We start from the raw sequence: 15,762 nt of genomic DNA on the forward strand, positions 1-15,762 counted from the left end.
TAAAATAAATGAAAAAAATGTAGACAACGCAGCAATAGTCTTTTTACTTGATTATAAAAAGTTTTTAATAGTTATTTCTACAAAAGAAATGCTACGTAACAGTTTAGTTTAATTGTTTGAATCTTTATAATGATGTTAGTTTTTAACTATATAAACTTAAATGAAAAAGTCACATAAAAAGCAGCAAAACAGAAAACAAAATACATGTAGTTTAATTTCTTAATAGCTTATAGAATAAAGCAGAAGTCACAAAGCAAGCTTAATTAAATGTTTCGAATTCTGTATAAATTAAAAAAAAGTTTAACTATCTTAACTGCGTACATAACAGAGCAAATAACTTATATAATGAGCAAACAGTAATTGATTTTGTGTTTTAAGTAAGCTGTGTAAGCCAGTAGAAAGAAAAACAAGGAAAAAGGAATAGAAAAAAAAAGTTATTGTTCAGTTTTGATCTCGATGAGAAGTAACTTTAGAAGAGATGTGTAAGCAAAAAAAGACGTAAAATTAAAATTTGCACAGTAATCCAGTTTTGATTTCGGATTTTACCCTGAATCATTCAAAAGTGGCGTAATAAAATTTTAAACAAACTTCAGATTTATAAGTTCATTTTTGCATAAAGAAAAATCAAAATTTGTCGACCTGGTAATAGACATAAAAGAACTGTTAAAAAAAACATTTTATTTTTACAAATATAGTTTAAGATTAGTTTAAATAACTTCGATCGAAAAGATAGTAGTTTCAAATCAATAAATAACTAACATTATAATTGGTATGATTATCAGTTTAATAAATATTAAATACCTTTAAACGAAATAGTAGCAACTACCTAACATGTAACAATCTATATGTCGTGAATCGATTGAGAACAGCTGACAAATGCTAATTGCAGCCAGTAACTCTTACAAACTTTTTACAAAAAAAAAATTCTTAGCAATTAGCTTTTGATTTTAAGAGGTAAGTTTAATATTTTACGCATTTCACCAACGAGAAAGAATTGCTCGGTTTTTAATTTAGTTGCGTTGAAACCAGATGATGATTGAGTTGGTTGTTGCTACGACAATAAATAGTCTAACATGCAATTATGTGAAAAAAAGAAAAATACTTTATGTGAAAAAAGTACTATATTTAATAAAACACATTTTAATTTTTTCTATTATACTTTTACTCCAATTAATAAATGAATTCTTAAGCTAAAATTTAATGTGATAACTTAGAGCTTTATTATAAAATCAATGGTAGAGTAAAAATTATCAAATAATTAAACTTAAGTAAAAAAGTAAAAATCCTACTCGAAAAAAAAAACAAACAGATTATTACTGTTTTAGTTAAAAAATTGTAAAATATTAAGCAATAATTTTTAGTTTAATCAAATAGCTCGCATTAAAAATACGTACAAAAGTCTGTTTCATTTTCAGTTCGTTTAAAAACCAATAAAAAAAATTCTTAGAAAACCCGCGACAGTAATTGATATAACATATTTAATATATATTATAAAACTGTTTAATATATTTACGCTTGTGCAAGCTATTAACTTAGCAACAAGTCGTATTACATTTTTTAATACCGCTGCTGATTAGTTTCTGTCGCCATGGTTACGAGCTACGGACCAGTTAATCTCCAATCAAATTAAGCTGATAAGCGATGATGATCTTTACCATGGCAACAAGGTTGTCAAGCATTTTCGTAGAAGTTAATTGGATGAATTACCGGAAAGTTACCGACGTCTGCGAGCGGTGACTGATGTCTGAAAATTACTGCTAAATCGTAGGAGGGGCGAAAATTTTTGTAAAGATTTAACCAAATTATTAATTTTTAATTTTGACAAAATTTATTGAATTTTAAATCAAAGTTTAAAACCTGTGAAAAGCTTTAAATATTTGTCTTAAAAAACACTTCGGCAAAATATTAAGCAAACAGTTTGCTTTTGCTGTTAATACAACCAATAGTGCTAAATATATTTTACTTATATCACATTTGTATGAAATATTTTGGAATATCCTAAGGTATTCAAACTTTTTAATGAGAGATTAGAAAAGTTAAAGAGAATTACATTCTAGTTTTTGATACAATTTTTAAACAGAAACTACAAATAAAACTGTGATTACAAGTATTTCAATAATGTTTGCAATTAAAAATAAGATAATTTACTGTAAAAGATAAAAAGCGTTTAAAATTCAAAAAAAATAATATATTTGCAATAAATCTAAATTAAAAAACTGAGATTAATCCAAATCTGTAAAATATTTTTTTTTTGTGAATTTAGCACAAAAACCATTACAAATTATAAAACGACGGACTTAAAGCATCTCAAAAAACACGAATTAAAACTTAGGAGTTATAAATTATTAAAGTAATAATAAATTACAATTTTGGTTTAAGACTGTTTTTAGCGTGGATTCTTAAAATGAAAAGCCGAAAATTAGCGTTTTGTCATTATTAGAAGCTGAAAACCACAAAAAAGCTGACTTGCCTCGAAAACTGTTTATTAATCAGCAAACAGCTCTTTGGCAGGAGAAACTTGCTTATAATGCGTAGTGGCATAAAACGACTGCGGTGAAAATTTGTGTTTGATATTTTTCAGATTTAAAAGCGAGCAGAAGCATTCAAAGTCGTCAATAGATAGGTTTAATTAGAGAAAAAGGATATATGTATTTTTTTTATATATTGTTTGAAACAAATATACTTCTAAAAATGTGTTGTTTTTAAATCTTGACATAGTTCAACACTAAGGTTTTAAAAGTTTTCAAAAGTTTCGGACTTTAGAAAATATGTGGTTTTTTTAAAGTTTGCGTTTTTTTTTAGACAATTTGTTAGCACACATTCTATTAAAGTGGCAAAGAGATAATTAAAAAAAGTCGAAGAAAGACTATGTGGTTCAAATACATCAAAAAAAGTTCTTGTGTATAAAGTTCAAAGAATTATTTTTTTTAAATCTTAAATAATTTTAAAACTTTTTTTAATCAATCAATACGAAACTTAACTAGTTTTTTACATACCAAAGTTTTGTAAACAGTCAATTCTTTACATTTCCATCATTCAAACACACGAAGTCCTAACAACCCTTATCAATCTGGTCTATTTTTGCATTTATATTAAACTTCAACCTTTTTGTTTGTTAGCAAGCTGATTATTGACTAAGCAGAGAAAAGTATCGAGATTTGATAAAGAAGTTTAAATGCAAAGGGGAAACTTATTACGTTTTTGTTTTACCGCCTCAATAAAAAAGTCGTTGGTATTTCTTATTGGTGTCGCATGAGATAATTGACTTTCGCTGCTTGTTGAAACGCTAGCGTCTTAGAAATTAGTCATGCTAGAAGCTGCAATAAATTAAAGAATAAATTTAGAAAATTAAAAGTAGCTTCAATACTATTGATTAGTTAAACATTTAAAATGTCTATTTTTTAATTTATTTAGCTTCTTTTTTAGGCAACTTAACTTATTTGTTTGTTTAACTTTAAACGAAGCTAAATTCGTAACATGAGCCAAAAATTTTAATTGTTATTTAACTAATGGCTTTAAAGTTAATTGAAGCAATTTTTAATTTTTTATCTAATAACTAAATTTAGATTTCCTTATTTTCAAAAAAACAAATCCTGATATTATTTAGTTGATAAGTATAATATATGTTTTTTTAAAGTTAAGTCTTTAGACAAATACACAGTTTTTTACCTTAAAAGCAGCAAAACAAAAATTTATCAGTTTTAAACTATTAGTGAATTTAAAATTTTTATTAGAATAATTTAACATTTAGTTTGATAGAAGTGCATCGGATTTTTATACTAACAAAATATTTTGGGTACCATGAAAATAATTCAAATTTTGCAAATTTTAGCAAACACTTCAACTACAAAGCATCAAACTTGAAAGTAGCCGAGTATAAAAAAATCGCATACTTTAACTTCAAAAATATTGTTTGGTAGTTAATGTTTTATTTATGAGTTTATTTTTAGATTAATTTTAAATATTTTGTTTCTTTGACTTTAGTTGTTAAATTACACAATATACAAACTTTTTAGAGAGTTTATATTTATTGGTGAACGAGCTGCAAAAGCGTCAGTTTGTAAGCATATTAAGGGCTTCCTACAATGAGGGCAAGTGACAAAATTCGAGGTTTAATAGTGCAGCGTTACTTGCGACAAGACAGGAAATGTCGGTGTTAAACAAAAAACGAAGAACATTTTCCTTTCACTTCGACATCAACTACAAAAGGATGTGAAGTTTTTATTATCTGTGGTGGAAGTTGGTGGTATGTTATTATTGATAAATAAACAATAAGTTTTTTTTGTTAAAGTTGGAATTAATTTGACCCTTTTAAACCCCGTTTAATAAGCTTGTTTATAAATTCTTTTGTATTTTTCAAAGTTAATTTACCTACAACTTTCTGTTTGCGAACAGTAAAAACAAATCACTGGCAAAATAAAATTAGCCAGGTGTAATGAAATCAGCCTGGAGGGAATTTATATTATATTAATTTTCTGAGAAGAAATTTATTCTAAGATAAACCGACCGCTTATATTAAATATTTCAAAAACTTGTGAAAAAAAGTTTAAGAGCTTTACTCAATAACTTTGTCAATAGTTTAGTATAAATTTTAAGAGCAAAGTTTATAATTAAACCGCAAACATATAACAGAAAGGCTATTAGTAGAATGAACTATAATTCCCAAAAGATTGTTGGTTTACTTTGTTTAAAGTTTGCTTCGGTTTAAGTTTCAAACTACTGCCTTATAAGTATCCGTGCTCATTAAGCAGTTTGACTTTGTTCAACAACTTTTTAAAATTTGTTTCTTTGGAAGATGATTTTGTTTATAAACTGTTTTTATTTATTCACTACCGTTGACATCATTACTTTCTCCAGTAAATTTATATTTAAGGTCCAAGTAGATTGAAAAATCTTTAAACTTCACTAGCATAGAAATTTTTTTAATTTAAATTTTTTAGAAGTTTTATTTCAAGCATAGTTAAACAAACAAATATTTTTTTTATTTGTTTTAAAACTTTTAAGTTTAAAATGTAAAAGGAGTACAAACTGTATAACACATCAAAAATGCGAGATGTAAATTTTTGTTTTAAAAATAATATAAATAAAGTTTGCTTTAAAACAAAATTTAAAATTGTTCACCTAATCTTAGGTTAAACAGAAATAAAAGAACACTATTACACTTATTATTTTACGTAAATTTTACTTAAAAATAATTTGTTGTAACAGTAATATTTTAAAACAATGTTTCAAGTTCTAAAGAAACTTTAGAGTTTTATTGCAAACAATTGTTGTGTTTTGCAATTTATTTATTGTATCTAAACACAAAAAACGCATTAACATCAAAAAGAAATTCAATCATACCAAAATTTTTTCTTCAAAAAGTAGAAGAATAGTTTTAGTAGTACATAAATTTTTAAGGCCTAAAAAAATGTAAAATTTAAGTATAGTTCTTAAGAAGATTTATTCGTAAAAACTGATTTGTTTTCAAATTTTAAAACCATAACAAATTAAAAGTATATTAAGTTAAGGTAATTATCTATTAATGTATTATTCCTTAAATGTAGAGTACTTTTGTATGAATTTATTTTACTGCAAAATTTTAACTAACGTTTAAAAATCAGCCATTAGTACAAAAATATTTTTTTTTTAGTCTGTTGAAATAAAACCTCATACAAACTTTAGACTTATAAATTTGTTGCACATAGAAAAACCAAAAATTTTCGATCTGGTAATAAAAAAAGTTATTAAGATTATGTATTTTTTTTACAAATATATTTTTACTCAGAAAAAATAGAACAAGGAGCACAAAAAGTAACTGCTTTTAAAAACAACAGAAAAAAGACTGTCGGTCAAAAAATTCTTCTGATAATTTGAGATGTGACGAAAATTACTGTAAAATGTTTTATTAAACTAAAATAAAAAAAAGTAAACTTTAGAAGCGCCGTGTAAGCAAATAGAGACGTTATATTAAAATTTGGACAGTAATCAGGTTTCAATGTCGGGTTTACCCTGAATCGTTAAGAGGTGAGGAGGGTGAGTGGTGAGCTTCGAGAATGAAGAAGTACGACCCTAAGTGACGGTGAACGGAGGAAATGAGGGTGTGAGCGTGACCCAGTTTCATTTGCAACCTGCTCAAGCAAGAGTCTTCGGTGACTAACGGGAGTGAATGTCCATTGATGCCGTTGTCAAGGAAGATCTGTTGTTATTGTTACTATTGCATAATTTTATTTTTGTTTCTTGTTGTAAAACAAACAAAAGCTTTAAAATTTTAATTAAAAAAGATAAAAGTCTTCTTACTATTAAATTTTTAATTTTAAGTAAAAATCTTTGTGACTACAATAAAATTTAATTTTACATACTGTTAAGAAGTTTTAAAGTAAAATGGTGTATTTAGAAATAAATGTTTTCAACTTACTTGTTTATATTGCCCCAAATTGATTTCGTCCAAATACTGACCAATTCTTTCACAACTCCATTTGCTCATTTCATCGGAATTTTTCGATATCGTTTCCATGGTAGCTTTGTCAGCAGACATAAAAGATATCCTGTTATTAGTTTCACTCGGCAGTGAAGCGTTTTTTGCAGAAGTGTGAGACACGGGTTCAGTTTTAAGCAATGTTTTAGCGGTCTGAAGGTTAAAGTTCTTAAAAGAAGCGCATTCTAAAGAGGAATTTCTGTATAATAAAACAAGATTAGTTCATTTATAAATACAAAAATTTATATCTAACTTACTATAAACTTACAAGTCAATGAGCGAACGAGAAGTTCTTGGTTTTTTTGTTTCTTTTTTAAGTTTTCTGAAAATAAAAGTTGTAGAATTTTGTATTAAAAAAAACAATTTTTTACACATTACTGCAGAAGAAATTATTCTTACCACATAAGCTTTAAAAACTGAAAGTTTCATAAATGTTTTTTATCTAAGTGATACGAAGTAAGCATTTTTATTTTGTTGAACTATATCTGTATTAATATATAACTATTTATTTACTAAATACATTGTACAAAAAGTACTTACATAGGAACACTACTTGGTCTTTTTACGTTCTTTTGTATTGTTTTTTTAACACCACCCTCATTTTTCTCGTTTGATATGCTAAAATAAAAGTTGAAAAAATAAATCTGTCAAGTGTTATGTTAGATGCTTTAACAGATATCAAGTTAGCTATAACAACTATATTAAAAATAAAATTGAGTATATATTTTTTTAGCTTGATAGTTAAATTTTAACCCGTATCAGTTGATACTAACCATGCTTCTAACATATGTACTTTTTTGTTTTTTATAAAAACTAAAATAATTTTCATTTAAAATCAATCATTGCAGCTTCTTAGTTTTCTTTTATGTTTAAAAAAGGATTAAATTACGCTGAAAATAAAGTTTTTATAACTACAAAACTGCTTACTTTTCTGAAGTTTCAGCATGGTCTTTAACATCATTTGAGTTATTTTTCAGATTTAGTTCAAAAGATTTTAGTTCTTCTGATTGGTTAACTTCTTGTTCTACTTGAGACTTGCAGTTTATTTTAATATTTTCAAGTAAATTTGGCGCCAATTGTCCGAATGCAGCTGCCATGTTCTTTACAAGATTTGACTGATCCAGCATCAATCTGTAAGTAAGTAGTTAATTGAAAAAAACATTATAAGTATGAAAAAATACTTGATGGTTAAACAAAGCATCTTGTTTTTAGAGAACATGACTTAATTATTTTTTAACTAAAATTGTAACTATAAGTATATATGCATAAACAACTGTTTTTTAGGTTTATAATGCTTTTCCATTAAAAACTTAAATGACTACAAAATAACATTAAATTGAAATTTTTTTTTATTACAAAATATTATGATAATATCTATTTGAATTTAGTAGTTTAGTAAATTGAAGTTTTCAAAATATTTATTTAATAGTATATTTGGTCAATATATGTGTAACTAAAATAAAAAATCTTTTTATAAAATGTAAAACATAATTAATAGTTTTACTTAGGTAACTTAAATTTTTTTTTTCAGTATAAATCTAAGTATCACAAATTTGACTACTTAATTTTATAGTATTACAGACAGTCTGTCTATTTTTGATTATTTCAAAAAGATCGACCTATACTTTTTTGAAATAATTTTAAAACTTACTTTTTAGTAACAGCTTTTCGCAGAGCAAACTAAATTGACTTGAATAAAAACATAAACAGAGTTATTGAGTAATAAGCCTAATTCTACAGATTAAGAAAAAAAAGAAAATTGTTTTAAAAATAAACCAACTATTTGTTAAAAAAACGAAAGTTATCTGCTAATTGAATAATTTGCTACCTTTTTAAAGGGCAACTGTAAGTAATTTTATAAATAATAAAATGATGATAAATTACTTACTTTTTATAGTCGAAATTGATTGAATCTTCGTGTGAATTCGGCAGAAAGTCTAAAAAATGTTAATATCGTTCATTCGTTATTCTATTATAGTTGGTAATTTTTTTTTCAATGTAGTGCTAAAATATATGCAGGCTTTAAAATTACTTATTACTTATTTTTTAAGTTGAAATATTTAAAAATAAACCGTTTTCAATTTTTGATTTCTTGTTAACAGTTGGATGTAATTCGTTTGCTTCTTCATCTAACTGATTCTGCAAGATAAAGAGTTATACTTTAATAAAACAACTTACTTATATATTTTTTCTCTATCTAACAAACTCCCGACCTGATTTTGTTCAACGTTGTGTGATCTTTTTCTAGAAGCTGTATCTTCGTCTGCTGCAGGGCTTTGAACTTTTTTATCAGTCGAACATGGAGGTTTTCCTCGCATTTGCGACGGAGAATCTCTGATAAAAAACTCTATTGTTAAAGACATACCTCTAAACTTCAAAAACGTGAAACTTTAGCTTTCAAAAATATAGGTAATTTTATAACATTTATTCCATAGAAAAAAGACATACAAAAATGTATAATTTGAATTACACAGTGATAAAAAAGGTATATAGATTGGAAAGATCAAAATATTGTTTAAATGAAAAAAATAACAAAAAACATTTTTCTAGACGGCAGAACGCAAGTGAAAGCGGAATTTCTCGTCTCTGATTCGCTGATTTTGGCCAGCAATGGCGATTTGTCGAAACCCATCAGAGAAGAGCTGGGCAGGTTGCTTGGCAACGAAACCAACGGTTGCCATGCTGTGACGTTACCGAGATCTTCCCGCTGGTTGTTGATGGTGGAAGGAAAAATATGGCTGATTTTATTTGGCACGTCATCCTCAGCAGAACTTGTCTGTTTGATGTTTTTGCTTACTTTTAAAAACTTATAAAAAAAACCTAGACCAAATATAGATTTAATCGAAAGTTTAAAATCTTAATCAGTCTTATTTGACCCTAGCTGCTGTTAAGTAAATTCTTCACTTTTTTGATTATTCTTTTTATTTTTTACTATTCGTATGGAAAGCATTGTTTATTTCTTACTTTTTTATAAAACAAAATTTATGTTAGTAACCATTTTTTGTACTATATGAAAACAAAAATCATTGCAGTTTGAGATTGCTACCAAGTAAATGGTCTCACCACATAATGCTGAGAGAAGAAAGCAATGTTCTTCAGACACCATTCACATTCGCATTCGTTCTGATGATGAATGATCACCGATTTTGACATGAGAGCTTTCAGACTCTTCCCGTGATGTCTAATGCTTCTTTTCCAATCTTTTGCAGTCTCCCTCCCGCTTATCGCTTGGAACTCGTTGGGATGCATCCAGCTTTGCTTGCCCCCAAGCTCGTACAAAATTGACTTGCCTGTAAAGTAAAGATCCGTAAAGTTCAAAATGAAACGTTGAAAAAATTCTTGAGCTGCTTATTTTCTTTGTAAAAAAACATTTTAAGAATTTAGGTTAAATCTTTTCTTTTAATTAAATCATTTAAATTAAACGTATAAAACATAAAACAAATAAATACAGTAATACTATTAAAGTTCGCTCTGCTTTGCTAAATCTAAAAAGCTAAAGCAGTTTACAGATAAAGACGGCACATCGAGCAAAAATCGACTTAAACATGAAAAGAAAACTTCTCTAAAAAATCACGAGCGGCCGGATTGAATGGTATTTCACGTTCTGGTCCAACAAACGAAAAAAACGAGGCGAAACATAAGGAATAGTCTGCGTTGCGAGAAGGTAATTAAATTGCAACTAAATACTTTTGTGCGTTAGCAGCTAGTGTGTTTTTTTGCGCTCGTGATTTTGAATTGCAATCTTCTTTGCAGAACTTTTAACTGTGTGTCAATTACAACATATTTTAAGCCAAACATGCTGTTCTTTTAAGTTTTTTACTTTCAGAATTTTTATAGGTTTTGTTTAAAAGGTCTTTGGCTTTTATTATTTGCTGTTATTGATAGTGTTTTTCTAAAACTACGAATATTTTATACTAAGTATATGAAAAAAATATTGACACAATGTTTATGTATACTTAAGACAAATAGATATAACATTTATTACAAAGATTTCGCACAGTGCATTATTAATTTTAAAGTATATTTTACTTACGCTTAGGTAAGTTCTAAAAGTTATTACACTTAGGTTTTATTAGAAAGAGAATTTAGGTAACTATAAAGATTCTTAAATATTTTTATTTATAAAATTATTTTAATAGACTTTACAAGCAGCACAGTTTCGTAAAGGACAAAAACAAAACAATAAAAAATCTTGAATGTTGTATACTTTTTAAATAAATTACTTTTTATTTGAACAAACATATAATTTTCTATTATGTAGCAAGAGATTTAACTATAATAAGAAAAGAGTATCCTATCTAAATCAATAATTAAATTTGCATATTTATAAAACACTAGACAAAAATAATTTTATTCCGAATTAGTTTTATTTTAATATAGATGTACTGACAAACCTATCTTCAAACTTTAAATAATAACTTCAAAAAAACAAAAGCTTGTTTAAACTATTCGAATTTATAATTTATTACTAATTCATATCTGCATCAAGTAAAAAAATCAAAATAATACATAAGCTGAACAAACATTTATTAACATAACCCACCTTTGCTACCCTGGCTGAGTCTTGCGATCTAGAGGAGGGCATTGTTGTCGCCGCAAGTCACCTCCAAAAACTCCTCTCCTCCTTCGTCCTTCTTCACTTCCACCTCCGAGCTGCTCACGTGACCTTTCGGCAGGTTCACCGTCCACCTGCAACCCTCTGTTGCCACGTGGTGATGGCTGGTTGCCCCTGGAAACCGGTTTTGAAGTCTCATTTTGCTCACTGAACTTTCCATCAAATCTGCGGATGTTTTTAACTTGCATTTAAACAGATTTTAATTTTAAGGTTAAATAAATTTGAGCATTGTAATTTTATCTTTCTACAAATGAAATTATCTATCAAATTTTTTTTGTTACAGCTTTATAGCTTGTTTTGGTTACCAGGAGACTCACTTGTAATGATAGTAGAAAATGAAAAGCTTGTTAATTAAAAATTAATTAAAATAAGTTAAAAGTAATTACATTGAAACTTATGTTTTCAAATACTCACCGACGACAGTTGTCTTTCAGTTTCATTTTGCTTTCCGAAATAAAAAAAAAAAAGTGAAAAGGCAAAACACTCGCAGGTTGCTATTTCAAAGGAAGCTGGAAAGAAAAGGAAGCTCGTCAATCGATAAATTAGACACGCAACCAATGGTGACTCTCAGCAACGCTTCTATCGACGAAGGTCGCCATTGTCAACACACAACAACGCAAAGAAAAAGCCGAATAGGTGAGCTGCAATGATGTGACAAAGAATTAAGAGCGGCGATAAAAAGAAGCTGCGACGGCAGCAGATAATCTTGAGCAGAAGGAAGCGAATAACCGTGACCAGTTTTCAGTGTTTGTATTTCGTAGCTGCATGTACAAACGAAATCGAATTTTTGCGGTGTCAACGGAGCGATATACAAACATTGATGGCGTTTTGAGAATAAAAAAAAAGAGAACGCCGTTCGACGCATCGTGCCAATTAAAAAACTTTAATCTGCCGCTCGCACACCAAACAACGCTAGCTGTGACGTCATAATGATCTCTGTGTAAAAAGTGATTGCATTCGTCACACAACAGGCTTTTCAGTTTTCTTTGGTATAAAGCGCCGCTCCACAGCTGAGGATCGAACGACGAGAAGCCTTTATTCGCTATTTATCTCCGCGCCACATTTTTAACTTCTTTTTTTCGATGCGGCCGTTTGAAACTTTCTATCTATCTTTCTTTCTAATAAAACGTGTGAGACGGTTGAAGTGAAAATACTTTCTGCCGAAATTTGCTAAATGATTGAACGGCAGATAAAAAGCCAGCTTAACTCGCCGCGCTACTCAGAGCTTTTACTTGATTTAAGAGGCGTGTTCCGTGATTTAATGCTTTTCAAAAACGCATCGCGCGAGGCAAGTCGACCTTTCAGTGTTTTAAAAATCTTAGCGAGGTGCAGCTTAATTAGTAAGGCAGAAAGTTAAAAGTTTTGCAAAATTTTTTAGCAATGAAAAAACTTAGAATTTTTTTCATACCTTTCTGTCAATTCATTTTTTTGCTAGCTTTCTTACTTTAGATGTCAAAAAACGTAAAATATTACAAATAATGTTTATTAGAGGCACAAGAACTTTCTGACTAGATCAATAAAACTAATTAAGCGTTACATGTTTTATATCAAAAAAAAAATTAACAAATACGAGAATAAAAAAAAAAACAAGAAAGGCATATCCATTATCTTAAACCACACAAAAAGTCATCAATATGTTGGAAGTCGTCTACATTGACCTGTGTGCGAATTTCGCAAGCAGTTTTTTGTTTGGTAACCGCCAACAACAAAACAACAAGAATCTCTCTCCCTTTTCCTAACTGAAATAATTAATCACCTTTTCTATACACATGCGTTGAGCAATTTCGGGTTTTACAGCTGAAGATTGATTGGAACAAAGGGGAAGGTCAACGCTAATCCGCGGTGGCAGGACTTGGCACCGAAGTTACTGAAATCAGCTTTTTTAGCTATCAAATCTACTTTGAACCGCGAAGCACCTAAACACGCGCGAGTTTCTACGGTTAATAATTCGAATTTAAATTTCTTGAAAAATAATTGCGGTTGTTAAAAGCTTTGACGAGTGTAAGTTAATATGTATAAACTTCGTTTATATATTCAAGTGCTCAGTTACATTTATAAATATTAAAAAACTGATATACTTTCTGCAGTCATTAATGTCACAATAAAATTCAAGCTGGGAATGTTAAAACCATTGCTCGCTTAATTTTTTTTTTAAATAATATAAATCAATTTATCAGCTGCAAAACTTGTTCAACATATGCAAGGTTAATTGCCGTTTAACATTTTTTTTAATAAAATCCAAAACAGATTTAAACATTTTTTTAATAACCGGAATATTTAGAAAACATTTTAGCAAATATAAATGAAAACTTTAATTTTGTATTGACTTTTTCATTGTGTCACACTATACAGTTCAACAAAAACTAACTGTTGTCGTTAGGAGTAACGTTTCTTTTTCCGTTGTTACTAACAGCAGTAGGGGACTGCTGACATTCGGCAATGGAAGTCGTGGATGACAGATCTGGTGATGACGTCATAGCGGAAGTTGATCTCTGTTGCGTGGAAACCAGTTTGAGCTGGTTGTTGCTGTGTAAAAGATGAGAATCAGTAACAAAATAAAAATAATAAAAAAAAATCTAAAACGGTGTTATAGTTAATTATTAAACTTAGTTGTAAAAAAACTGCAAACTCTTTATTTTGAAGAAAAAAAAAAAATAATAAATAACTTTTTCCTTTATCAGGTAATAAATCAAGTTTAGTTACTGGAAGTGAAAGTTAGTTTTTGTTTTAAAAGACAAAAATCTTTTTAAAACACGCTTTATTCTAATTATAATTTTAGTAATTTATAATTTTACCGTAAAAACGTTGAGTTCTCGAACATTGGCATATTATAAAAAGGCAACAAACTTTCTTGCTTCTTGTTTAAGTTCATCAGGTTTAAAACTTGTAACCTGAAAGTATTTTGTTTCAAGCAATAGCAAACTTAAAGTCTGTTTTTGAAAGCTTATAAGCTTTCATTTATGATAAAATAAATTCACTGGAAAGATTGAAAAGGGACAAAGACAAATTTTATTGTTTTAAAGATGTTTTCGCCTGCAAAATATTCAAATACTAAGCGACCACAAATAAAAACACAAATTAAATAAAGAGAAGTTTTTGATTAGTAAATTGAGTACATAAATTAAACGAAAGCGAACTTTGTTTTGCAAACAGCGTACCGGTGCTAAAATCTTGTTTTACATTCAATATTTTTGTTGTTACAACTCAACAAGTCAGCAGTTGCCATAGCAACCAGCCACACACGCGGCAGTAAAAACACATCCGACGAGCCAACGACGTCGCTATGTAAACATCTCTTTAGCAACGGTTGCCAAGTTGCGAGCTGCAATGAAGCCGATAAACAGCTGCAATGGTCTCTGGCATGGCAACCGAGGTGGCATGGTTGCTTGACAACCGGGTCGTACCGCTTTCAGCACTTCCGCACTCTTAATTAACCAGCTTCGACGAAAATCACCGACGTCTGCGAAGGCGGTTTTAAGTTTCCTCCAGATGCGGTAAAGTAAACCATATGTCTAAAGTTTCGAGTTTTTTCTCAAGAAAATTTTTTTTGATGTAAATGTTTTCCAGAATTAGTTTTCTATAGTCTTTAGCTGTGTTACTTTGAACGACACAACTTTACCAGTTAGTAATACTTGAAGTTAATAAGTTTATTATTGTCCAAAAAAAGTTCAAGTACATTTACTAGTACTTTATACTATCCTTTAAATAAATGCGAGATTGAGTTAATTAATATTAATTCTTTCCTACTAAGTATAAACGCCTGTAGTAAATTTTATTGTTTTTTATAAGGTTATTTGTTTGTATTTCGACCTGCAATATCATAGTAAAAATATATTCAAAAACCTACCACACAAAAAAGCTAAACAATAAAACTTAATTTAAAGCAAAAATTTCTTTCTTTAAAAAATTAGTACAATTTTTGTAAGTTTTAAAAGATTACAAACAACGTAATTTTTAATAGGTATTTTTGTTGATAAAAAGATATTTTAGTTTTTGTTTTACTAAGTTAAAGAATAGTTTGTTTAAAAACTCACCAATTAACCTGATTTGGGCCTCCTAATTGTAGCGGGTCGAACCCGGAAAATTCATCACCTTTTTGCTGTTTAGCCCTATTTATCCAACCGAAACTAGAGGAAGTTTGCGGAAATCCCACAGGAAACGGGTTACCAGGCAACATGGCTGCCGGGTTGTTAAGCATCCACATACTGGCAAGGTCGGGTTGAGAAATAAAATCCCCGAAATCGGTACCTGATTGGCTTAAAACTGTCGATAAATCGGGAGAAATATCCGGAACTGCTGAAGAACCCATATTTAGAATATTTTTTTTTATACTAAAAGTGTTATTTTGGTATTTAGTACCTGTAAGTGATTAGTAAATGTTTTTAATTTGAAAAAGTATTCTTCGCAAAAACAAAGTAATCTGCATAAAATTAAATTTTTTTAACAATTTTTATTATGATTCTCAGTTTTATGCTGTTTCTATCAGGAACAAAAGTAGTAATGACTAACTTACAAATAAGTAATATTTACCAAGAATTTAAATTAATATAAAGTAGCTGTTGTTTTGAATTTACTTAGAGTAATTCATAATAAATAGTAAATCGTAAAATGTTAACCAAAAATTGCTTTAAAAATATGTGAGAAAGATTTTGGTAAGTCTTACATTAATAACAAAAATATTTCTTTTCAA

General features: G+C 28.6%; 2 protein-coding genes across 2 annotated transcripts; both read right to left on the reverse strand.

Annotated features, from left to right (window-relative positions):
- Positions 1–5,682: 5,682 nt before the first annotated feature.
- Positions 5,683–11,107, reverse strand: LOC145842130 (uncharacterized). Its single transcript, XM_082949521.1, has 11 exons — positions 11,001–11,107; positions 9,521–9,747; positions 8,998–9,233; positions 8,671–8,791; positions 8,530–8,596; positions 8,346–8,394; positions 7,385–7,588; positions 6,998–7,075; positions 6,726–6,779; positions 6,398–6,656; positions 5,683–6,178 (listed from the first exon to the last, which is right to left on the reverse strand). The coding sequence occupies exons 2-11, from the start codon at positions 9,704–9,706 to the stop codon at positions 5,987–5,989; spliced, it is 1,446 nt and encodes a 481-aa protein (XP_082805647.1). The 5' UTR covers positions 9,707–9,747; positions 11,001–11,107; the 3' UTR covers positions 5,683–5,986.
- A 1,782-nt stretch (positions 11,108–12,889) lies between these two features.
- On the reverse strand, positions 12,890–15,425 carry LOC145842139 (uncharacterized). Its single transcript, XM_082949533.1, has 4 exons — positions 15,107–15,425; positions 13,868–13,963; positions 13,441–13,598; positions 12,890–12,939 (listed from the first exon to the last, which is right to left on the reverse strand). Exons 1-4 carry the CDS (start codon positions 15,379–15,381, stop codon positions 12,905–12,907), a joined length of 564 nt encoding a protein of 187 aa, XP_082805659.1. The 5' UTR covers positions 15,382–15,425; the 3' UTR covers positions 12,890–12,904.
- Positions 15,426–15,762: the final 337 nt, after the last annotated feature.

This window comes from Thalia democratica, chromosome 1, assembly GCF_965202585.1.
Source record: "Thalia democratica chromosome 1, ktThaDemo2.hap1.1, whole genome shotgun sequence".
Lineage (NCBI taxonomy): Eukaryota > Metazoa > Chordata > Thaliacea > Salpida > Salpidae > Thalia > Thalia democratica.